This window comes from Denticeps clupeoides, chromosome 5 (genome assembly GCF_900700375.1).
Source record: "Denticeps clupeoides chromosome 5, fDenClu1.1, whole genome shotgun sequence".
NCBI classification, from domain to species: domain Eukaryota; kingdom Metazoa; phylum Chordata; class Actinopteri; order Clupeiformes; family Denticipitidae; genus Denticeps; species Denticeps clupeoides.
Genome location: NC_041711.1, coordinates 23,697,966 through 23,723,559, shown reverse-complemented (window position 1 = coordinate 23,723,559; position 25,594 = coordinate 23,697,966). Strand labels below are relative to the sequence as shown.

At 41.5% G+C, this 25,594-nt stretch overlaps 1 protein-coding gene across 2 annotated transcripts; it reads right to left on the bottom strand.

The window, feature by feature from the left end:
* Positions 1-844: 844 nt before the first annotated feature.
* On the bottom strand, positions 845-25,594 carry erbin (erbb2 interacting protein). Of its 2 annotated transcripts, XM_028978829.1 has the most exons (27): positions 25,533-25,594; positions 24,143-24,857; positions 13,814-14,011; positions 12,971-13,088; positions 11,888-11,966; positions 11,656-11,745; positions 11,356-11,412; positions 10,832-10,895; positions 10,545-10,619; positions 10,126-10,270; positions 9,723-9,795; positions 9,486-9,615; positions 9,274-9,389; positions 8,971-9,040; positions 8,545-8,644; positions 8,218-8,339; positions 7,978-8,136; positions 7,734-7,892; positions 7,234-7,351; positions 6,953-7,136; positions 5,420-6,815; positions 5,031-5,138; positions 4,245-4,301; positions 3,276-3,428; positions 3,104-3,196; positions 2,802-2,876; positions 845-2,640 (listed from the first exon to the last, which is right to left on the bottom strand). In XM_028978829.1, exons 3-27 carry the CDS (start codon positions 14,000-14,002, stop codon positions 2,533-2,535), a joined length of 4,038 nt encoding a protein of 1,345 aa, XP_028834662.1. In that variant the 5' UTR covers positions 14,003-14,011; positions 24,143-24,857; positions 25,533-25,594; the 3' UTR covers positions 845-2,532. The 2 variants fall into 2 exon arrangements, with proteins under 2 accessions (XP_028834662.1, XP_028834663.1); XM_028978830.1 differs by lacking the exon at positions 5,031-5,138 and having other exon boundaries at positions 25,533-25,592.

The following is a 25,594-nucleotide window of genomic DNA, read 5'->3' as shown; positions in this document are numbered from 1 at the left end:
CAAAAGTATCAAAATACATTTTCTACAAACCGTAAAACAAGATTAACGGCTGCCTTTATATGTACAAGGATTGGTGACTCACTGATACCTTGTACTTAATGCGTATATAAACACTTCATTTAATGATAATCCCAAACCACTTTTAGGGGAGACAAATAGGCCAAGTGACGTCACGTCAGTTTTGCCCTTCTCCTCTCCTAATCTCAATCCCATTATCCCAAAATAAATACAATGCACAGAAAAATGACACAAGGACTCCATTATTCTAATTACCATTGATCAATGCAGATGATTTCGTTGTGGTACAATGAATGAACATGATGAAATTACAAGGCAGTGTCACATTTATTTAAAAATATATATATCATTTGCACTACGCTTTTAAAAGACCATTTGTTTATTTTTAAAAAGTCCAACTCATAACTATATACAAACTCTGGAATGCTGAATAGATGTTGAACAATCATTTCATATTGAACCTGCTTACGAACAAACATATGAATCCTTTGCTCTTCATGGGAAAGGGCTGTTGCACAATCTATTGCTAGTTTCAATGGCCTCAGTGAACGAATTCCATAGCTTTGAAGTAATTACAATAGGCTTGTTTAAAAAAAAAAAAAAAAAAACACAAAAACCAAATCAAGCAGACTACATAAAAGACTCATTGTAAAACCAGAGTGCTGCCATTTAATCTTTTTAAAAATTAATTCCACAAATAAAAAAAAAAATAAAAAAAAGATAGAATGGGACAGAGCCAACATGCTATTACTATTGTTGCCCTTTAAACTGCAGCTAGTGCAGTCACTTCGGTTCAGAGTACAACAACGTGCAAGCAGCCGGGTGATGCAGTGATTCATATTCATATTTTTAATAAAAGCAACAAAACTAGTGCCGTTTGCATACAAAATAAATGCATATTGTGAATTTGTTCTTTCTAGCCATCGTATTAGAAATAAGAAAATATACAAATACAGGTCCAATTATTGGCCTCATGCAATCATCCACTGCCACAACAAATGTTATGTTACCACAGCCAAAAACAAGGGTCAGTACGTATTAAACAGGACAGCCCTACAAATTTAAACATTACATTGCATCAGCTTTTTGTCAATTTTTTTTTTTATCAACACCAGACATATTTTAGTTACAACTTTGAAGCAAATCAGTGGTTCAGTGGAGGACAAGTATTCAGTATTATGCAGTGAAAAGTTTGATTCTCATTAGAAAAAAAAAAGTTTAGAATATAAAATGCTGTATCACAAGTATACTAAAAGTGTCCACTTTTTGTTTGTAAAATCCGAGATTTTCTTTTCTTTCCTTAAAGAAAATACTTCTTACTATTGCTATTTCAACTACTGCACGACTTTCCCCACACAAGTCTTTTTATTCTGTAGGTGAGTGAATATTGCTGGCGGTTCAATGGGCAGACATCTCCTCGTGTCTAAGTAGTTTCTGGGTGTATGGCACTTCAGTCCATCGCTCTGGAGGTCTCACAGCACATGGACAGTTTCTCAATTGGTAGGAAAAGTGAACTCATAGCACAGGTCCTCCTGTTATTTCACAGAAAGGCAATTTGTGTTTCTCCTCACCTCAGCAGAACCAGGAGCACTGAAATTCCAGATGGCTGAAGACTGCCTTCAAGTTAAAGCCCTTTGGTCAAGAGAGGGCCCCATCTGCCAGAATCTGGGTCCAGACACATACACACAGTCATGTCACATACTTTGGTTACCCAGCTCACACCACTTTCCTCATGCCACCATTCTTTAGACAAAGATCCAGTTGCCAAGACATTTCTTCTCCTTTCAAACTGAAACATGCCACAGGCGGTCTGAATATGGGCATTCAACACATCCAGACAGGTGGGGTTATTTTCTGCTGCTGAGTGAAGCAGGTAGTTTTAAATAAAAATTATAGATGAAGTGGATGGCCAAATGCTGAGGTGATGACTGATCCACTGGGGAGTGGTACGCTGCTCTGGAAGTGAAGAAATTGTTTTTTTCCATAGAAGAATTTTCTCCCCACAGAAGAGAGGGCATATTTGTTGTCAGACAGTGGAATGTCAGGTAGGGGGCCAACCAGTTCTACATTCATCTGCACAGAGATCACATATCATTGTCCTTCTCATTCACACAGTCCATCAGTGACATCCATTAAAAACCCAGTCCTTAAATAAAAAAAAAAAAAAAAAAAGAAAGCTGTCAGATGTCAGTAGAGAGGGAGCCCTGCCTCCTACTGGTCAGCTACAGTTAATCTTCTACATATCTTACTCTGATGCAGGTGAGTAAGATTATAAAAATAGTTGCAGTCCCTCTGTTGAACTACAAGCTATCCCACAGTGACTTTCGTCGTAAAAAATAAAATAATAATAATAATAATAATAATCATGTTTACACCGAAAACCTCTCCCAGAACCCCACCCCAGTGGCAGTCCACCAGATGAAGTGGTTGAGCCCCATTAGGCTAAAGATGGACTTGTACTACTGGCTCTGTGTACAAAAATAGGAAGATCTTTTCTCTCTGGTCCAGTTTTGGCTATGCAGACAACTCTCTGATAACTACTAAATCCACAGTGTTTGGGAGGGTCTTGAGCAGGGACACAGCATTACTGTGGTCAATATTAAGGAAACTGTATCCATTGGCCTGTAAAAAAAACAACAACAAAAGTTTTGGGATTATTTTAACATTTATATATGGATGTGTGCAAACATTATATACATGATTAACTAAATGAAAGCCATGTATTGTATCACAGTGACACAGGAAAAGCAAGCACTATGCATGTGCATTCTGACTTTGACCACCTTGATAATTTTGTCTCCTGGCTGTAGAACTTTAGATGCAGGCCCCTCTGGCTGTACCCTTGTTACAAAAATACCCTATTAATAAATAAAATACAATATGTTTAGTGAGATTCATATTTGACCAGAAATAATGAACTAAATGTCGTCAATATTCACTTAAAGAGGAAATGACAATTGAGTATAACCAGTGGTTGCACAAAACAATATCAAATTTCTCACCATAAGATACACCGGGATGAAAAAGATTTTTATTCTGTTAAATGACATTCTGGTTAAATGTTTAAGAACATGTAAACACTTACATTATCATCTGGATGGAATGGGTTTCCCCTGCCCCCAACTCCTCCTGATATGCTGAATCCCAGCTCAGGATTCTTCTCCATTTTCACATGGATCTGAACGAATCCAGGTGAGAAAAACGTGAATTGCCACTTCAACACAGCACCCAAACAAACAGTTAAACAGATTCATTACCTCATGCTGCACAAACTCCTGAGCAGCACGTGGAGACTGCTGAGGCTGCTGGGAAACCTTGAGCATCAGGTAGTCAATCAGTTGTTCTCGGGAAGGGTGGCGACCCATTGGTGGAGCACAGGACATTTGAGGTCGACCATTCATCAAAGGCACCTAAACATCCACATACAAAAGATATTCTTAATAGCAGCAAACTTAAACAAGTGATATGGAAAGGGACCATATCTGCTTCTTGCAAGTTCTGTACTGGTGTCTCTCAGTGGTCAGTACTTGGTTCTCTCCTGTGCTCCCTTTACATCAAATCTCTTGGTGAGGTCATATCCTCACATGGATTATCCTACCACTGTTATGTAGATGACCCTAAATATTCTGCTCTTTTGTGCCAACAGATTTTCACATCCAACAAGATCTCTGCTTGCTTGTTTGACCTCTTATCCTGGGTTAAACTGCCCTGGGTTAAAGTGACTTACAATCAGTAGTTGCAGGGACAGTCTCCCTGGAGCAACTTAGGGTTAAGTGTCTTGCTCAGGGACACAATGGTAGTAAGTGGGATTCGAACCCGGGTCTTCTGGTTCATAGGCAAGTGTGTTACCCACTAGGCTACTACCACCCTGTCTTGGCTCCTATGTGATGAATTAAATTCTACTAGATTTTCAAACAGCTGAGTCACTACAGTTCTTCAAACTTAAAAACTTTCCTTTTTAGGAACTATTTAGATAGGCTTCTTACACATATTTCCGAGTTAATAAGACAATGGTATTTACAGATCAGGTCCAAGAGAGCTAAATTAAGAATTTAAATTGACATTTTAAAAGCACTTATGTAAGTCACTCTGGATAAGAGTGTCTGCCAAATGATCTCACTCACTCACTATCAATAACCAGGATCACAGCTGCTGGAGCCCATCATGCCCACTGAGCAGCCACTATGGCCAACTTAGTTTCCACGTTTACAAACAATACAACTTACTTTTCTCTGAGGGTCAGTGGAGTAGCCTGGCTGCCCATGTGGACTAAAGACATCATCCTGCAAAAAGAAAGATGGGTGTTCAGAATGCTAGTGCTAGTATGACATATGACAGCGAGTTCGGTTTGCTCCCTAATAAGTCAATGAGGTGAACCTTGAGTGAGCAAATCACAAGAAACAACTGTAACCAAGTATGATCAAAATGTATTATTTGAATTACAGCAAGAAACTATAAAAATCACTGTATTGAAATTCACATATTTTGTCTTGTAAGCTTTGATGTAAATAAGCAAATTCGATAGCATCAAAAGAACTTGAGAAACTTGACATGATTAATCAAAACTGAAGACCATTTCATGCAGAATGGGGGGGGGATGCGCATGATGAGTCCATGCTTCAAAGTAAACATGCTATTCTAGAAAAATTGCACTTGTTAAGAACATGCAAACACAGTAATGATCAGGAATCAGTTTGTCAGTGCTGAAGAGAAGAAATTATGTTAGCACTGCAGACACATTTCATTGGACTAGACTGTAGATTTCACAAGAGCCAACAAAGGATGATTATTCTGGCCACACACACACACACACACACACACACACACACACAGAGACAGAAGTTTGTTATAAAGCAACTGAGATTCCTCCAAGTTTTCCCCCAAAAAACTGTACATGCAATTCAAAATTAATCTACAAAAAAAATAATGTGCAATAACATGACATAAAAAATACTGTGTATAGGGTGGAAACTCTGTGCTCAGTGCTGCCGGAATAGCTGTGCTGTACTCACGGTGGAGCTGAGGGCCATGTGAGGCCATCCTGCGATAGAGCTTAAGGCCAAGGAGGCCTGGCTGCCGTAGAGAACGTGAGTGGAATTTAAAGACCGAGACAGGGTGCTCTGAGGTGGGGTTTTGGGAAGGGACACATTAAACACTTGTTAACAGAAAACATTAACAGACATGCATCAGCCAGAGAAAAGTTTAAAACATTGTGCATCAACACCCACCAACACACAAACACGCACAGAAGGTAAGTGTCAGCTTGTGACCACACGTGCACAGCAACGCACAACCAGGGGAAGATTTCATGCAGGATGCATGTTACTTTTAAATGTTATTTATATTAGTGGTGGAGCAGAGAGAGCAGTGGAAAAGACTGATTTCAGACAACAAACTTTACCTTCTCCATCTTTTTGGCTTCGATATGCCGCATGACATGCTCTCGCCAGTCAGCGGGAACCCTGCCCCCACTTGGTGGCCCATCCAGCAATGAGTGTTCAGACTTTACTCGTACATTTGCCCGTTTCCCTGGGCTGCCCTGCTGGTAGCTGAAGTCGCTGACAGACATGGTCCTCTCAGGCAACTCATGAGGTAAAGGCCTGGCACTTTGTGGGCGTGCAACATTGGGGCCGTCAATGCTATAAGTGCGTGCTGACAGTGGCCTCTGTCCTGCTTGGGAGACTGGTGGTCCTCTACCCATGGTGTGAACTTCACGATAGGTTAGGTAATCGCCTTCAGGCATTCGCACACATCGGGAGTCATGTGTTCCCATTGAGACCGTAGAAGAGCTGCTACTCTGCCGGTGCAGTGTGCCCCTCTGGACCCCAGGGGGAAGCATTCTTTCCTTCGTCCAGGTCTCAGGGGTGCCAGGTGGTGCCCACTGTGAAGGCTGCATTGGATAGGGTGGGGCGTTGTTGCGGTTTGAGTAGTTGATGTTGGCCAGTGAGTGCTGTGAGGGGACATAACCCTGGTCAAGGGGCATGGGCATTCTCTGTGCCCATAGGTTATCTTTGGGCAGGGCACTGCTGCTGTACTGGACATTGTACTGTGGTGGGGGTGGCCGTATTGTGGCCATGGGAGGCCTGGTGCTGGACAACAGGTCTGAGGAGGATGTAGAGGAGCCTGGGTGAAGCTGCAGTGGCTGGTCATTCAGCAGGGAAGCAGATTTGGAGCGAACTATGCTCTGGGCATGGCCACTGGACATGGGCAATCTTCCTGTAGGTACATGCTCATGAGAGCCGCTGTCACTTTCTATTGGGTACAGCTTCATCTTGCCTGTCTCCATGTTGGTGATGCTGTGAGATTTTGTTACTGGAGGTGGAGGGCATCTCTTTTCTGGTGAAAGGTCCTCTGTGCTGTGGGACAGAGCAATGTCACCATTCCCATCATGCTTCAGCAGGAACACAGAAGGTTCATCAGCATGCTCACTGAGGTAGTCACTGGATGGAGTCTGGGCTAGCTGGTTACCATTTTCCAGATTTTCCAAAGAGGAAAAAGCATTGTCATTCCGCAGTACAACAGAGCCCTTGTTGGTTTGTTCAAGGTCTTCAAACTGCAAACTGTTATCAGTGGATAGTTTGGCCAAATTCATGTTCATCTGATCCCACTTGTTGTAAGGATCTGACCTGTTCAGGCTGTGGCCAATGAGAGCTAACTTCTCCTCCATGGAGAGGTCCAATTCCCGCATCTTCTCAGGCTGCTGGCATGTCAGCAGCTTTTGAAGAGAAATGTCAGACCCATTGCAGTTTGGAAGCAGAGACACACCCTTTAGTTGATTCAAATTCTTGTCTTCTGACCTGTGGGTGAAATAATCCTTAGATGCAGTATAAACAATGATGATAAAACCAAAATCAATTAATCATAAGAAATCAGCTATTTTAAACAATGTTTACAAATACTGCAAGTAACTCATCACGCAAAGATGAAAGGTTACCTGTTTTGGGAGACAAGGGGCATTTTGGTCTCTCTCTCTGGGGTACAAAGAGAATTGTCCTGGCTACTGTCTGTTGTAAGGGACACAGAGTCAGACATGTGTGATGGAGATGAGCAGTTACTGTTGTTCTGGTTGCTGTTGGCCACGGTTTCATCAAGCAGTGAGTCTGAGTCTCTGCTGTCATCTGGGGGAAAAAAATTAAATAAAACACACACACCAGACAGACACCAGACCACAAACCAGAGTTTAGAAAACTACAGAGATAATGCTTCTGTCTGTACCTTTTTTGTCCTTGTTCAGGGACAGCACTTTGGGCTGGTTTATTGAGATCTCTATGAGAGGAGGTCTCATTTGTGCAACCTTCATCTCCTCTTCCTCAGATGACAGGTCCTCAGGGTCCTGTGATAACAGAGATATCTGCTACTGTCTGTACATTTGATACATGTGAACAGTCCTAACCAGCTGAACACAGCAGACATGGTAATCCAGACAAATAATTTGCTTAAGCAAAGCAGTGGTTTAACCTCTTTGGTCTGTACACCATGGCAAAATGCTACAGATTCACTTATTTAGGTTCAGGTGTGCATATCAAAGAATACAGAAATCCACTCATTTAAAAAACCACACACAAATTGTATTGCTTATTCGTTCTACATTCCGGTTCAAAAGTTCTGTATGCTATCATGGGACTGGGGTTATATTGTTAAGGTTGAATTTATTATTGCACACTTTATTTATGTTCATGACCAGTTATACATTTTGAGTGCAATGTTCTCCATACCTCCAGTGTGTCATCGTGGTTGACCATGGCTCTGGGGTCTTCAGATAACTTGAGTGGGACTCTCTCTATAGTCTCTGCAATTTGATGAGTGGTCTGGACATCAGGCACTTTCTGCATGATATCCAGAGCAGGGCCATCGGCAAAGACCTTCTCAACTACCTGATAAAGTCACACATAAAGCATTTTTAAACTCACTGTACTATGAAAAGGCTTCCAATGGCAGGTAAGGGACAGTCCAGCCCACCTTCACACCAACGTCCTGCACCCCCACACAGTTTCTCTCCTTTACGCCATCAGTTGCAGTTTCATCCTCTTTCAGCCGATGGGCCACTGACTGTGCTGTTTTCACCATGTTCTTCAGCTCTTCTGGATATGGTGTAGGGTACCGCCTCAGGTGGCCCTCCTGAATGCACATTTATAATATTAACTACAGCTCAAGAGTTCACAAGAGGACAAAAGCTTAAAAGGGCTGTGATGGACAGACCCGTGAAGGAGCCTCTCGCTCATCTTTGTCCTCGTCACACTCAAATGCAACCTGTGCCCGCTGCTTGCGCTGCTCTTCCCACAAAGCAGGGTTGAAACTTTCACTGTCCGAGTTATGCACATCTAATGAAGTAGATTTTTTAAATAAACAAATAATTGATACTTAGTCTGCATGTCTCCATAGCTTTACACTCTAACGTGATCAAGATGCAAAAGTTTTTTGTTTTTTTTTTACAAATGTTAAAATATTACAAACTCTCAGTAAAAGTCAAATTCAACTGTACAACTGTGTGTGTGTGTGTGTGTGTGTGTGTGTATTAACACTTACTGTCTTCGTTCCTTGGCTGTTGAGGAAACATGTAGTTTGTAAGCACTGTTTTGTGTGTTTCTGGATCCTCGTCCTTTTGTAGAGGGATGAGTGGTTTGGACTGTGGGAAGCAGATCGGATATCAGAGCTTACCTCTCAAAATCTTCCAACACCATGAAGAAGAACATTAAGAACATGCAGCATTTTCATTTTCTATTTTTTATCTTATCATGACTGGGTTTGAGAGAATCATTGCCAGAAATAAAGAAATAGATATTGTATGTCAGCGGCTCATCGTATTGCAAGAATTGCTAATCAAATCATTAGTTGATTATAATCAGTACATCCCTAGACACTATAATACAGATTGTTAAAAAGGCAGTACATGAATTTTCTACTTGATCAGAAAGCCATAATTTCCTCACACTGAGAAAGTCTTGCACTTACCTGGTTTTCAGAAAGCCACATTGCAGTCATTTGAGTCAATTTTGTAAAGCTGAAGGGAAGATTCTTTAGTCTGTTGAAATCAGACAAAGTTAAATCATCAAATGTTGTTAATAACAATAGTTCAGTCACCAGAATTTAACACAGACAAATCACACAGTCATCTAGTGTCACCTTTAGTACCTAAATCATCAAGGGACTCATAAAATGGAGGAAAACACCCCCAGGACTGTTTTAACAAAAGCCAGCAAGTTAAAAATTACACCTCCTAACACTTCACCCCTGACCCCACACCTGCAGACTCACTTATTGTCACTTAGGTTGAGGACTCTAAGTCTGGCCATGTCTCCCATCTCTTCTGGCAGGAATTCCAGCTTGTTGGAGTGCAGGAACAGAACTGTGGCATTATTCCAGCTGCCCATCTAACAGACAGACATGCCATAAACACACAAGCACACATAAAACAGAACACAAACACAAATTGCCCATCATTGACATCTGTATTCAGGTGAACTCACCTCTGGAGGCAGCTGTGTGAGGAAATTGTGATCAGCAGCAAAGGTTCGTAGATTGACACACTGACCAATGGAGGCTGGTAGAGACTCTATCTCATTAAAACTGCAGTCAAGTTCATCCAACAATGAAAGGCTATAGCAGAGAAAACAGTCTTATTCACACAGCCTACAACCGCAACATAAAAAAAATCCCAATATTTTGATTGGAATTCTGTATGCTGATGCCTCGAGTTTACTCACCCTCCAACAGAGTCCGGAAGGTGCAAGAGCTGGTTGTCATCCACTTTCAGAGCAGTCATCTTACGCAGGGAGCCTACGGAAAATGAACAAGCACACATCATTCACAACACAGAAGAACTGATGCCAATATCTTAATGCCTCATAGAGGTAAGCGGAGATGACCTTCTAATGAGAACACTTTATATTATGTTTCTACAGAGACTGAACCTCTATTGAAGGCTGGTAGTAGCTTAGTGGGAAACGTGAACAAAAACACTTCAGACTCGCACTTTCTACCACTGTGTCCCTGAGCAAGACACTTAATCCAGAGTTGCTAAAGGAGGACTGTTCCTTTAACTACTACTACTACTCTCTCTCTCTCTACCTACCTATATATACATATATATTATTCAACATCATTTACCTATAGACTCCGGCAGCTGAGTCAGTGCATTGTTGGAAAGCAAAAGGTCCTGCAGGTTCTCACAACCACATATCTGCTCATCCACTGTTTCAATGTTGTTCTTGGATACGTCCAGGTAGCAGAGTTGCTTCAGGGTCCCGACCATCTGTCAATAACCACAGGACTGTTAGTCTTAGCTCTCCCCATAATTCTGATCCACAAGCAATAAAAGAAGAAATTGCCTTTGTAATAGCTGTCAACTATTCATAGAAATGCTTGTTTCAACCTAAACATTCACATCTGATTGGAGAAAAACTTGGCTGAAAAGCATTAAATTCCCATGAGATTCTTCCTTATTTTGATTTAATCTTTTACTTCTAACACTAGTAAACACTTCAACACTAGTAAAAAAAATAATAATCATTAGCAGCAATCCCTACCCCTGGCAAAATGGACAGTCTGTTCCCATCCATCCACAGCTCTCGAATTCCTGTTAGTTGCTCCAATACTTCAGGCTAGAAAGAGGAAGATGCAGATATATAGCTGTTTATTAATATTATAAAATATCTATACAATGAGAGATAATAAACTAATTGGTGTCTAAGACCTTGGACAGTCCTCATGTATCTGCTAGTGTTCCTGGGTTCATCTGAGTCAGGAGTTTACTTCACTGCCCAAGGAGTATGTGCAAGAAGTATTGCTTATTCTGACATATTTAAAAACTCACCACTTCAGTGAACTCATTACTGCCCAGATCCAATCGCTCCAGCTGAGTGAGTTTGTGCATGCTTCTGCAAGACAGGGTGACATGGGACAAATGACACTCCATGCATTTCCAAAGTCAGGCTCATGAGGATATTGACATATCCTCTGATCAGTGAAATTCATGGATTCTGAAACACTGCCGACCAGCTAACATGACAGGACACCTCAAAGTCCCCTTCAAGCAATAGTCTTGCATGTTGTCTAATCTGTTTTCACTGCTCCATGCACTGCCCAGCCAGCCTGATCTTTAATCAACGTAAAAAAGGCTTCAGTTTACTCATAAATAGGCCAAGTCCACACCTGAGATGAAAAGCCCTGAGGTGTGTCAACAGCACAAACACCTGAACCACTTTCAGCTTCTTGATAAGCGCTGCAGTGGGCTAAAGGGTGCCAGGTGAAAAGAAAGCAAGTCACAGCACGTAATGAGATAGCGGAATGTAATCGCACTGGTGTCAAGTGCGTTGCAGAACATGCAAATAGGCTTACTTTGGCAACATCTTTAACTGGTTTTCCCTCAGCTCCAGAATCTGCAGTTTCGTTAATCTGGAAAGAGGACATGGACAGAAAAATGTTCAAAATGCTCATTTTTTTCTGCTGTTTGTGAAATTGTAATGGTGTTTCTTTTTGAAACATAATCTCATTATTAAATATGCCCCCTATCACAGTGGGTTAATAAAGCCTTTAGCTCTGGGTACAAATTAGTTGCATTTATAACAGAACATAAAAGCATCTGTATGAAATATTATCATGGTTTTTAATTATATATTTAAAAAAAAAAAGGCATACCTGCCAAAACTGGCAGGCAGGAACTCCAGAAATGCATCATTCAGGTAAAGCTGGGTGAGGCTGAGTAGCTGAGTAAAACCCTCTGGGAGCCTAAAACATCAGAGTTGAGTTTCGGTCAATGTATAAATGCAACAAATACGACAAAGCCTTACACTGCAGACCCATAAGCATGCATAAACACACACACACACACACACACACACACACACAAACATATGTACTCTGGACATACTTGGAGATGGGATTGACGCTTGCTTCAACAATTGTCAAAACTTTGCAGTTTTTGATATTTTCAGGAAATTCTTGGATGCCTTTAAAGAAAGCAAATAGAATAATAAAGGAAAGATCACACAAAGCAGGTAAACTCAGACCTAATAATGGTTAAACTAATGCTGCACATGCCAGGAGGACAAAGCTGAGGGGAAAAAGCGCAGGGCAGGAGGCCTGCAGGAACAGGGTCTCTAGGTCTTTTCTTTCTTCTTCCGCTCAGAGCAAAGTGTTTAATCACGAAGGCTTAATAAGCCTGCGTGCTGCTCACTTCCTTCTTTCCTAACCTCAAGCCTGCAGCTTGCTGTTACAATAAACCATTTCTTGCACACTCACACAGACGTAAAAACAGTGTGCATGTGTCTTGTTTAGTCTTGCAGATTAGCCTGGTTTATGTTAAATCATTTATCAGTTTGAACAGTCTGAATGTACTGCTAACATTTAAAACTGAGTGAAGGACTTCTGTAGGTCACAGCTTATACAAAATAATTATAATTATCCAAAATATTTTGGCCCCAGCAACAATACTACAACCTGCCTACAACCCTGTGGTTATACACATGTCTGTCCTTAAATGCCTTTTTACTCTTTTGAAATAAAAGAATACATTTGGGCCACAATTACAAAAACCCCCTCACAAGAAAAAAAAACATGTTTCAAAAAACATGATCTCAGAAAGTACTGCGGTAAAACTGCCCCATGCAGAAGCACCCAGGAGTGGACCAGGAGTGGTAAATTGAGCGCATACATCTAGCCCGAGACTGACTATTTTGATGGGTTAAAATCAGTGGCCATGTACTCTGCACAGTAAATGAAGACATAACCCTTTCCAAAAAGGTGCCGACAGAAGCATAACAATATCATTCAATTATTCCCCAGTCCCCCAATTGTCAAACATTTAAACAGAATGATCTCCTCAACCGATATTGTGCTTACTAGTTGGTCCGGACAATGTTCCAGTGAAGAGAGAAGATAAACTAAGTTAAAAAAAAAAAAACTTTATTCTATGACATATGAAAGCGCTGTTGAGTTTGGGCATTTTGCTTACTGTTCTTGCTGACATCAAGCTCCCTGAGATTGATGAGGTTGGCGATTGCCGCAGGCAACACAGACAGGTCGTTATCTGGCAGACTTAGACGGTGGAGGGACTGGCAGTTAAACAGTTGCTGTAGAGAGACAAATAAGAGTTTGGAGATTAAAAAGGCAGACTTGCATTTCAGACGCATTGTACAATAAGAAAACACAAAATGATGTGTTTCTGACAAAATATTTTACAATTTCGATTATGTTATTTCCCCAAATAGGATAATAATCAGACCAACCATGGTGCCTGAATAATATTATCCAACAAATACATGCTGGTGTAAAAATGTTTGACAGTGACAAAAGAATAGTGGCTACAAAGATTGATTATGTTCACAAACACTGACAACTTTCAGTTTCAGGCCCTCGGTGCTGTACAGCAAGGTGATCAGACTTGCGCACTTATACCGGACATGTTCCAGGTGGAATAATCCCTGATTGTCTTGCCTTTATTTAAAACTCGGGTCTTGGTTTCCTCTCTTAGTTTCCATTGCCTATAAGAGGCACACAGCACCTGAGAACGGACACTCTGGCTGCCAGAGGGCAGCAAGTTCAACAGGCCCTTCTGCAGAAATGAGATAACATCCTACAACTGAGTGAGGCACCAGTAGCCAGACTCGAGTCATGAATTTGATTGAAAGTTAAAAGTTGTGAAGTAAACATTCATTAGTGACTCCAAAAGACTTCAAACCACACTTGTAGCACATCTGAGAAAAATGGTTTTAGATCATTATTTTTGTGCATTACTAAATAATGTAAAATTATGATCAGTGTATTGAAACAAAGAATCAGTGTGTTATGGAATTACTTTGGGCAGCTCCTCAATCTGGTTGGCATCGAGGTACAGCTCTTCCAGTGACTTCTCAAAGCCAAAGATCTCTTTGGGGACCTGTTCCAGGCTGCAATGGGAGTAATCCAGTGAAGTAACCGTTTCGTCCTCTCCACGCAGACAGCGACAGGGCACCAGCCGCACCAGCAGACTGCGCTTGGTCGTCATGATCAGGCACTGCAGAGAGGAGGAGTCAGATGATGTAGGCAGAGCCAATTGTATACTTATAATGTGTATTTGAATACCCAAACCGATCAATTGTACTTGATTAATGATCTGAGCCTACTGACATTTTTCTATTTAAATGATTTAAAAAAATTGACCCAACCACCACTTTTTCATTTTTTATTTAGTTAAAAATGTTTGTTTTTGTTTCTAAAAACTATTTCTTGTTTAAATGTAAGTGATATATTATATGAAAGGTGGGCCCAAATAAGTTTATACTTCTGTCTAACGTAATAATGATGAATGTGAATGTGTTTGTGTCTTGGAACCTCTTTGAAAATAAACTTCTAAAACAAAGACCAACAAACAATGGCTATGGCAGAATACCTGCACTTGGCTTCTCTCGACCACTTAAAGTAAAGACAACGGGAAAGGTTTTCCAAGTTCTGAATGACACTTCTGAATTCACTTTCTTATTCCCTCATGTTAACGAGCATCTCCTGAAGCGGCTAATGATGACAATGTTGTACAAAACGTAAGAGGTGAAGGTAAAAAGGAAGGAAAAAGCAAACACGATTCACTTTCTCCTCCCACAAAAATACTAAATATGTTTCTGGGATTGGATTTTCCAGAATAGTCTCCATGTTAGTCTCCATTAACGCCACATGGTATGCGTGTTCAAACTTGACTGGTAGTGAGTATACCTCTCATCAGTTGTCTTAAAATGTCTAAAAATTTCTACAATTATTTTTTTTATAAAATTAAACTTATACACACAATTCCAACAGCTATTAATGTTCTTGGGTTTTAATTATTAAAAACCAACAGTATACTGCAATCTATGTGTCATTATAGTGTCAAAAAGACACTATAGTGGACCCATTTTGGTGGACCAATCAACTTAAACCACTTAAACTCAGCAACTCAAATACAGCTTGACTTTACCAAATTACAGGTCTGTGGAGAGAAAGCTGTAAAAGTTCTTACAACTTGCAAGTAGCAACTTCGCCCTTTTGAAAGGAAAAAGGGATCAGCCCTAAGTGTAAAGTGTCGCGACATCTGATTCAGCACTGACTATTTCATGGTCACATGGTCAATCTCTTTCAAGACATGAATGCACGCATGCACGCACGCGCACACGCGCACACACACACACACACACACACACACACACACACACACACACACACAGAAGGTTTAAATAGAATATAATATGATATATAATATAATATAAAAAAACCTTCTTCCCACATCGAAACCACAAATTCCCAGGTCACTTATATCACCATGGCAACAGCTGCCTGAACACAACAGAACCGAAACTCGTCTGACACACACACTAGCGTCAAGCTGTGTCATTATACTGGCTACGGCTACTACAGTAGAGAGACTGCAGTAGAGCAGGAAGTCAATTCAGGAAGTGAAGTTTCTTATTTAAACTCTGACGTGAAGTAATTCCGACTAAAGACGGTGGAGCAGCAGGTTGGCACACAAACTAGTTCAAAGCACAGAAAGCATAAAAGGAAGAAGTTCTGGCCATTAATACATGGGCAATAATCTGCACTATTCAAATACACAAATAGGTGTACGGCCTTCAAATAAAAAGATGTTTTTCTCATTTTGGTAACAGAAAAAGATATTAACAGCATGAATAAAACAGAATTTATTTGCCTTAAAATCTACACAGTCTGACCTATTGCCCCCAACCCCTAAATCTGAAGACCACAGGAAGAGCACGTCTGCTTGTGGCAAAACCACAGTTTTGCCACAAGTGTACTGCCCAGAAACATGTAGCTGTGTGCCCTGCTTGAGAATTTTGTGGTCTGTTCGGTATTATGAAATGCAATTAAGCCCCCGAGTCCTCATGAAAGACTGGCAGTGGAAGTGTTGTGCTGCTTAAGAAAATGTGCAGGGAGCTTCACAAAGAATTAGGTCAAACTAAGAGATGGGGGTTGGGAGGCAGCAGCGGAAACAGAAATGAGACCATGAGACCATGACGGGATTAGAAAAAGACAGACCCAGACCAAAGACCATGCCGGGGTTTGTGCTCTCAGCTGTGTACTCTTGCGTGTTTTGTGCAGAGAGCACAACACTGACACAGCGAAGTCAGGGGCAGCCACTCTGAATAATTCAGTATCAAATCCCCAAGCATACCACACACGCACACGTGCGTGCGCGCGCGCACACACACACACACACACACACACACACACACGCGCACACAGTTGTTTGGATCTAAAGGTAAGGACCATGAAAGGCTCAAATATTTATGGGAAAGCATTTCACAGAGTAAAGATGAACAAAAGACACCCTTCACAAGGAAATGAGTGTCACCCATCGCAACTAACATACAGTAACACAGGAATGCACCTCTGCATGTCACCATAGCAACACACCTATCAATAGAGATTAAATCCCACAGTTTGTCCTGTTTCTTCCCCCCTCTGCAGGGCCACAGCACTGAGAGGCATGAGTGAGCGCTTTGAGTTACAGATTAAAAAAAGAACAGAAAAGCGTGGGGAGATGGTATCGTTGTCAGGACATTCCAGCTGGAGCACAACCTGCCTAACTGGTTCTCACCACTCCTCTCCGCGAGCATCTCAATGCATTATGGGAGTCTGGGAACAAAAGAACACTGTTCCTATGAATTCATTATGAGCCGAGGGCGGTAATCTGACCCGTGTGTGGGACAGAAGTGCCTCAGCTGCTGGGTTCAGGCCCCATGAAAGTTTCAACAGTACGGACCTCCATAAGAAACCAGCAAGTCATGTCAGGCAGGTTCATGTCCAAACTTCAAAACAAAATTATTAAGAAATTCAACATTTAATTCCAATTTGGTAAATTCTGCGGCTTTGGTCTTTAAGCAGGATACCAGCATATTGCCACAGCCATCTTTTTTATAAAAACAATGCTTAACTTTCATAATTGGAAATCTAACAGGTTCCTTGTGATGCCCAATTGGTCCAAAACACTTTGCTCCACAAAAGAGACATGCTATTTCAGACAGACTGTCAGGATTACAGTGATGTGCTGAATATAAATTCTACTGCTGGGAATGCAATTTGTGACAATCTGTCCTTTTTTCCCCCCACCTCAATCTTTCGCTTTGTTTTCATTACAAAAAGAAAAATTCAAATTCTTGGGAACTTTAAACAAATCTGATTCTAAATTAGCGTAACTGCCGGTGCTTGGCTTCCAATTTTAATACAGGTCTTCATATTCATGACCATCACTGACCTTGCTGATGACAGGATACACATCACATGACTAACAAAAATAATTGGTGTTAGTAGTACAGTCGTGGTACGGTCCGTTTAGATTATGTCAATTTGCATAAGTCACATGTGATGCACAGCACACGGTGAAATTTGTCCTCTGCATTTATCCCATCACCCTGAGTGAGCAGTGGGCAGCCATGAGCAGTGTGTGGGGACAGTGCTTTGCTCAGTGGCACCTCAGTGGCACCTTGGCGGATCGGGATTCCTTAACCGCCAGGCCACCACTGCCCCCATGATGAGGGATTAGATGTATTGCCCTATTTGCCATGAAAATGAACTTAAACCCCCCAAAAATCTTTACACTGCATTTCAGCATTGCCACAAAAGGACCTGCTGAGATCATTTCAGTGATCCTATTGATCATTCTGTCATGCTGATTAAAATAACAGACTGGATGCTTTAAAAGGAGGGTGGGGCTTGAAAAAATGGTTCAACCACGGTTACCTGCAAGGAAACATGTGCAGTAATCATTGCATTGCATATGGCTTCACAGTCAAGGATATTGTTGCTACAAATATTGCACATAAATCAACCATTTATTGCATCATCAAGCACTTCAAGGTGAGAGGTTGTGTTCAGGTGTTGTGAAGGAGGCGTCAGCGTGCCCGAGAAAGTCCAGCAAGTGCCAGGATCATCTCCTAAAGATGATTCAGCTGCAGGATCGGGGTGCAGAGCAGCGCAGAGCTTGCTGAGGAATTGCAGTAGGCAGCTGCATGTACAGTGAAGACCTCTCCAGGAGGATGGCCTGGTGTCAATAAGGGTAGCAACGAAGCTACTTCTGTCCAAGAAAAACATCAAGGACAGACTGATAGTCAGCTAAAAGTACAGGGATTGGACTTCTGAAGACTGGGGTATAGTCATTTTCTCTGATAACTCCCTTTTCTGATTGTTTGGGGCATCAGGAAAATGATTGTCATTGTGGGCTCACTCACAATTTTCCATAAGAACAGGTACATAACAGTTTTTCTCTCTCCTTTAAAATATTTAATACTTGAACATTGCCATTCCAAGCAATGTTCATGCAGTGTCTGTTAGTGCTGCACGATTAATCTAATCGCAATCATAATCGCGACGTCAGTCTGTGCGATTACATGAACGCAAAAAGCTGCGATTTAAATGATTAGTACATGGATTGGATCGGCAACATATCCGATCCATTCTCTTAAAGTTTGCGCGCTGACTGAAGTCTCACTTCAGTCGGATGTGACGTATTTGGTCACATGACTTTCGATTCGGAGACTTATGGATAGACGCCGCATGACGAGCTGCATCGTACGTCAACGTTGCCGCCATATTGCGAGAGGCTCTGCTGTGGCGTGAAGCATATACATGTCTATGGAGAGAAGTGCATAAAAATGAATCACTCTTATGCTGCTTGGGGTTGTACAAACCGCTGTACGCTCCAAACCAGATCCCGGGAGATTACATTTCATAGGTAAGACTGGACAATTGTTTTGAATATATTTGGCCATTATAAAAATCCCGTTTTATAAGTCTTAACCTTAGCTAAGCTAGGATGAGCTAGCGAAGCTATGCATTCCTGTGTTCAAGTCAGCCTCCAAACAACGTTTTGGCTAAACGTAGGCATTAACTATTTAGACTGTTCTTAGCTGTTTAGTTAAATTCTCAAACTTTGAAGGTTTCCTAAAGAAATTCACCGCAGTAAATTTTTTGTGATTTATTTAATTTAGTAGAATATTGTATTTTGAAAGCACAGGGCATTTCAGGTTGTTAAGTAGTTTGTATGTTTCACTTTGAAATTAAACATTTCACTATTAGTATGTGACTTTTCATTGATATACAAGCAAGTGTCCTTTATCATATCACAATTGCATATCGCAATATTGATCTCAATAATCGCAATATGTCTTTTTCCCCAAATCGTGCAGCCCTAGTGTCTGTGCTGGTATGAAACAAAACATTCGAAGAAGATGGCAAAACAAAAAAATCGTATTTTTGAAGACATTCTTATCCATAGCTACTTAGTCACGGTTAAATGTCTAGCTCTGGAACACAATGGTAGTAAGTGGGGGTTTGCCACAATATAACTAAGCCATATGTCAAAAAGCAAAGGAATGACACAGGATATTTTTAATCAAGGTCAATAAAATGTAATGTTGTTTCATTGCATTCTTTACTACCTCCTTTGTTAATGTCAGTCTATACATGTAGCAGACTAACAAATGAATTTGCTATGGATTCATGTCATAAGCCCTAGGATTGGTCAGAGACAATCCAAACAGGACTGAATGTATGCTGAAACCAAAAAGGTCTACAGGTCTGACCACAGACATCCCACACCCACATCACCAAACCACAGCCCAGAGAGTTCAACTGCACAAACGTACTCATAGATCATCTAAATCAATTGATGAATAGATAACAAATAAACTAATAAATGAACAAATAAACTAATAAATGAACAATGTTGGAGGAAAACAAAAAACAACAAAAAAAAGCACTATTCATGCCACAGAAGTGACAAATATATGCGCATGGTACAATTACATGACTATAAAATGTGGAGAGAAGCAAAGACACAGTCATTCTTGTAGTTAACTTACTTAAACACTAAAATATCCATACTATATTTGAGCAACAACTTTACTCCTCTCTAGACACTTTGCATATCATTCGGAGTGATGGTCATTCAAATGATTTGATAAACCTGTCTAGCCGCTCCCTGTAACAATTTAAAGCAAACAGGCTTGTCCACATCTTTTGGTTTTCCCCATTTATCGGGTTGATTCATAAATAGTTTCGGTGCTCTTTCTTTTTACATTTTCTGGCAAGCTAATCGATCAATAATAAAATTATACAACATTATATATATATATATATATATATACACACACACACACACACACACACACACACACACACACACACACCTACCTCATTCAAACTCTAAGTGAAAAACCAAAACAAACATTAGCTCAGAGCAGAGATATACTACAGACATCTGGGGAACACCTCATGTCTGATGCACGCACACACATGCACGAAACCGAATACACCAGAGATTATGTTAATAAAGTTAATAAACATAATCATGGTTTTATATCGCTGCCCATCCACACATTCATCAAAAAACAAAGTGACAAATCCAGAATAACACACCAAACCAATGCCTCCAGGAAATCATACAATGACTGTACAGCATTAGTTCCTGTAAACTCAATCATGACAACACACTCATGAGACAAGCATTTCAACCACAAACTTTGCTCACATCCACACACATATGATAATAAATAAGTTCATAAAAGAGAGGATTATAAAGCATGTGCTCTAGTGCACAGTTAAAGGAATTGGTTTGAATGCCCCTGGGTTGTGCATCTCCAGGACAGAACATTTACATTTACATTTACAGTATTTATCAGACGCCCTTATCCAGAGCGACTTACAATCAGTATTTTACAGGGACAGTCTCCCTGGAGCAACTTAAGGTTAAGTGTCTTGCTCAGGGACACAATGGTAGTAAGTGGGATTTGAACCCGGGTCTTCTGGTTCACAGGCGAGTGTCTTACCTACTAGGCTACTACCACCTCATGTCCATCAACTTCTATAGTCTGTCTAGGTCTACGAGCACATATTCTAATTCACGCAACATTTCCCCCAAACTATTGGGAGATTCTGCAAAAAAGGAAGCTGATTTTATGATGTAAACAATCAGAAAATCATGACTGAATGCAGACATGCATGGTATTTTACATAAAACAGGAAGATAAACTAAAGTAGAGCAAGAAGAGGACTTAAATGTCTGATGAAGGATAATAGGCTGGCACACTCAATTCAAGCAGACTGCTGCTGATAAGCGGGATTTGGCTTTGTGGACAAAACAGTTGTGCAGCACAAATACACAGATGTTCCCTTAAATGGGTCATAGAATGAAGCCCACTGCACAAATTTGAAAGGACCAGGTCAGAATAAAAGTGACATTTTGACCGTTTATCAGTTTAAATATTAAATAATAATCATTATGTCATTTTGCACCCAGTATATCGTACTCTGAACAAAAATATATATATAAAAAAGTAACTTTTTTTTTTTTTTACTGCACTTCCGACATACTACACTACTCAAACAGAAGATAAGCTGGTCATTGTTATTATCACATGACAGACTACCCCAAACCTCACAGATTTTTAGATTTGTTAGAAAATAATGCAGTTCACAGTCACTAAAAGCCTTTAAGAAGGAAATCAGCACAGACTCCACATATGCAGACACTTTCCAGGACTACACCATATTTCATCTTAATCGACATGTCAGAGGCTCTTTGTCACTAAATGCTCTCAGGTCTGGCCCACGTATATTTCAATACAAAGCACGGCTGTCATACTGAGGGACTGCAGTGCAGCCCGCTTGCCTTTGATCGCTTGCCAGCAGTCATCCGTAAGATGCTCCATTGCTGAGCTTAGGGCAGTCCTGTCCTGTCAGGCAGCAGACATTGCCCATCTCTGTTCACTGAGCTGCTCAGACAGATCGCAGACTGAGATCCATCTGGGTGACAGCCTTGACTGACATGGTGTTAAGAATGCCCCTTGTTGACTTTAGTTTAAGGCTTCTATTAGGCTATGATGGAAGTCGATTGTGTTTGCTCTTCTAGTAAACTCCTTTATTTCCGCTAATAAGGACAGAGCACAACCATCCAGGTCTGTTTTTGTTGGGTACTAATTTACCTTAGCATTTAAGCAAGTCACACATGAAGATCTGGAATTTTTCCACAAATGTTCCTCATGGAACAAACTGCAGCCCACACTACACAGTCCACTGTGTATACTAAAACAGACACAACATGCAAACTGCCTGCCAAATACTGCATCCCTACACCGTTTTCTGACACATGGTGGCATGGACGTGACAAGACCCCTGAAAGTGACGCGTGTTGTTTTTAAGAGTGCTGGTTGCGTCTCTCAAACCAGTCCTGAACAATGTTGCAGTGAAAAAGATGGAAGATAGCACTTCCATTAGGGACAGAACAATACATAGCAATATATGGCCTCGGTGAATTAGCCAGTTTCTTCATTCAGTGTTTAATAAAATCTCTGAATGGTTTCGTCAACAGATACTGTTGATGACAGCTAACGATGGCTTACTTTACAGCTATATTATGGATGAGAAAGGACTCACTGACAACAAAAAAACGAAACTCATGTTACAAAGCACGTAATGACAATGAACCTGTACACTTGACTCTCGCTCATCCAGGGCACTGTACACAGAAATCCCTTTAAGCAGTAGAGCGCAAGCACTTAAGGAAGCAGATTACTTTTCCCCATTTTAATGGAAACATTCCATACCGCTTACACACCGAGTATCTGTCTAAATATTTATTTTTCCTGAGGACCAGTTCAATGTAAAGCCCAATGGCATAAATGGAAAATGTCAAACTTGCACCACAGACGTAATGCTGAGAGAAGCATTCACCTGCTTTCATCTCTACTACAGCTCTGGAGAAAAACAGAGATAGCGCCAGAAGCAATGAAGGGGCTCCTGGCCAAAGAAAATAATCGTAAATAAATGTCAGAATGTGGGAAAGCTCCAACGATATAGAAAACAAGAACAGGCTGTAATAATGGCCCTTACCCTGAATGGAATAAGCGTAAATGGATGAATTGCAATATATTCACAACTAAAGGAGATGAACCAAAAGTAAGACGAGTTAGTGTTTTAGAAATATTATTCTATTGGTGTTCCAAGCCGCGTAATCATAGCCTATACAAAGTGTACTATTAGTGTATTTTTATTAGAGTAATTGTATAACAATATATGATAAGAAGTAGCCATGAGAAGTGGTTAACAACCTTAGATATTCCAGAGCCTCTAAAACTAGGCCACTTTCCAGGGTGTGTTGATAAGACTCCATTGTTGGTTTAAGTTTCCCGTGAGGATGGAGCGAGGCCGGAAAAGCATGTGCAAAGGTTAAACATACGACTTTCCAGGTACAGCCAGCTTGGCTGACCAGGACCTCTACAGGTGCGGGCAACACGTCCGGCACTTGTGCGCATGTCCGTAACACATGAGTGTTGCGGTACAAACAGCATTTATCCAGCAGATTATCCTGCGGGGATGAGCACAGCAAATGTCCCTAATCCCCTTAAAGCCACCTTATCGCCTTAACAGGATTTTATCACCTAGCCTACTTATGCCCTTCACTTGGCTATTAAATTCCGACGAAAAAGCAAAGCGCAACCGGTATTTTACAGGGCAATGCCATTTTGCGGCAATGCACCACACGAAGTTGCCCTCCTCTGGGCATCAACTCGGTCCAAGCCACGTTCACAGAACGGTTCCGTCCGAACACCTGAAGTGATGAACAATGAACAGGAGGGCTACAGTTTCCGCATTAGAAACGAGAAAGATCATTCAACGCGGATGTTTGGTCTAAGCCGCACGCGAAACAAGCGAAATAGTCAACTATTGCCTTTTTTTTTTTTAGCTTTTACAACCAAACAATGACCTAAGAAAAACGGGTTAATTGTGTATTTAATTTGACGTTAGCGCGCCTGCTAGCCGGGCTAATCTACACAAAAACGAGCCGCTGGCCGAGAAAAAGCCACCTACTTTCCCCCCGCGTTCAAGTAATTTCAGACCCAAGACGCGCAGTCCGACAGAATGTGTGTGGAGAGCGGTGCTTGGTGTTAAAACAGCAGCGTTTAGCCTAGCGGCTGTCTAAGCGCCGTTGGCTTCGCGGCCCTTAAATCACCCGGAGCAGAAACCAGCGCCGACTCCATTTTACCCAGCCGCGTCCGAGACGGCGAGCGAAAACACACGCCGGTTTTTACACGCCGTCCGACGCGCCAGCTGCTAAAAAAAAAAAAAAAAGCAACAACGGCCCTCGGACGACCTTGCTTTTTACCTTGTGTTTCGCTCAGCGACACGGTGGTTTCTTCTCATTCAAAAAAAAAAAAAAAAAAAAAAGGACGGCAGCCTGGCGGCTTGACTAAAATCCTCCGCAGCAGAGAGCTAAGTTGAAATCTTCAGGCCCGGAGACATCTGAGCCCGTTCGCGGGCCCACCAGCTCTTCTTTGTTGTCCGCTGTGGTTACATTACCTGGCTGGCCGGGCTCCAGTGTTCCTCGGCGAAGTAATTAAGGCGAAGTCATTAGCGGCAGGAGCCTAACGCATATTCCTACACAGCCGTGATCCCCTCGAATGCTAAAGATAAAAAAAAATGTCTTCTACATGAAAACACAGGCGTGGGAGGCGATCGCAATGGTTTGAAAATGAGATCGGACCGAACAGAAATATTGTCCGAAACATCCAATATGTCCACGGGAGACGAGGAAATGCAACGGGCAAACGCGTCCTGCAGCAGCGCGGCGTAAATCTCCTCACACGCCACCGCCGCCGCGCCCAGTCTGTCAGATATTCGCCCCCAGCCTCCTCTTTACCCTTCTGCAGAGATCCGGTGGGAGTCTCGGAGGGTGGAAAGTGGTGTGCCGTGGCAGATCGGTCGGCGTCGCGGCTGGAGGCTCCCGAGTCCCGGCCAGACACCGTCTGATGGGCATGTGGCGGGAGCCAATAGCGCCCGGTTCACCTGGAGCAGCGCGTCCGGCGGTCGTGAAGGCCTGTCTGGATCGGTGCATAGTACAATATACGAGATCAAGAAAAAAAAAAAAAAAAAAACAACGTGTGGAATGTCAGGGGATTTTTTTCCACAACAATGTTCACACGATGTATTTGGCAAATGTTCTTCATTTGACTCTTGGAAAGGGTATTTAAAAAAAAAACTAACGTTCAAACAATGTTTTTGAAAAGGCGATGTATGAAATACAATTTTTATTTCTTTCACGCATCAGTTCGCAAAATTTTTTTCAAACAAACGGCGATTATTTTGTCGCTCGTTTGACTAACTTTTTTGGAGGATAGTGAAACAGGCTAGTTAGCGTAGCATATTGGATCGGAACAGTTAACCGTTCAGCTAAATGCCGTAATATATATTTTGCTTTAAGGCACCACTGCTGACAAACAAAGCTAAAGTTAAACCAGTGCTAATGATAATGACAATAATCACATGTATTCATGTATAAATCGACGCTCTGTAAGAAGCCTACTGGATTCTGAGTGATTTTAGTTTATGCCCGATTAACAATCAGACTTCATGAACATTCGGAACGCTTTGCTGCTACGGGCCCTGAAATGAAGTTTCCGCCTGTGGTTGTCGCGCAAGCTTGTACGCCGTGTCCACCTAGTGGACACGAATACACATCGTTTCAGTCCCGATCCAAGTACCATGCACAAACCCACCATTTTACAGGAGCCTCGATGTGCGAACCGACCGTCTGGCTGGATGTTTGAATTAAATATTT

Excerpts from the sequence above, each read along its gene's own strand:
- erbin (XM_028978829.1), bottom strand. The coding sequence starts at position 14,002 with ATGACGACCAAGCGCAGTCTGCTGGTGCGGCTGGTGCCCTGTCGCTGT. Across the intron at positions 10,271-10,544 it reads GACTGTCCATTTTGCCAGGG|ATGGTCGGGACCCTGAAGCA; the intron begins GTAGGGATTGCT and ends GGTTATTGACAG. Across the intron at positions 9,041-9,273 it reads CTCAACCTAAGTGACAATAA|ACTAAAGAATCTTCCCTTCA; the intron begins GTGAGTCTGCAG and ends TGATTTCAACAG.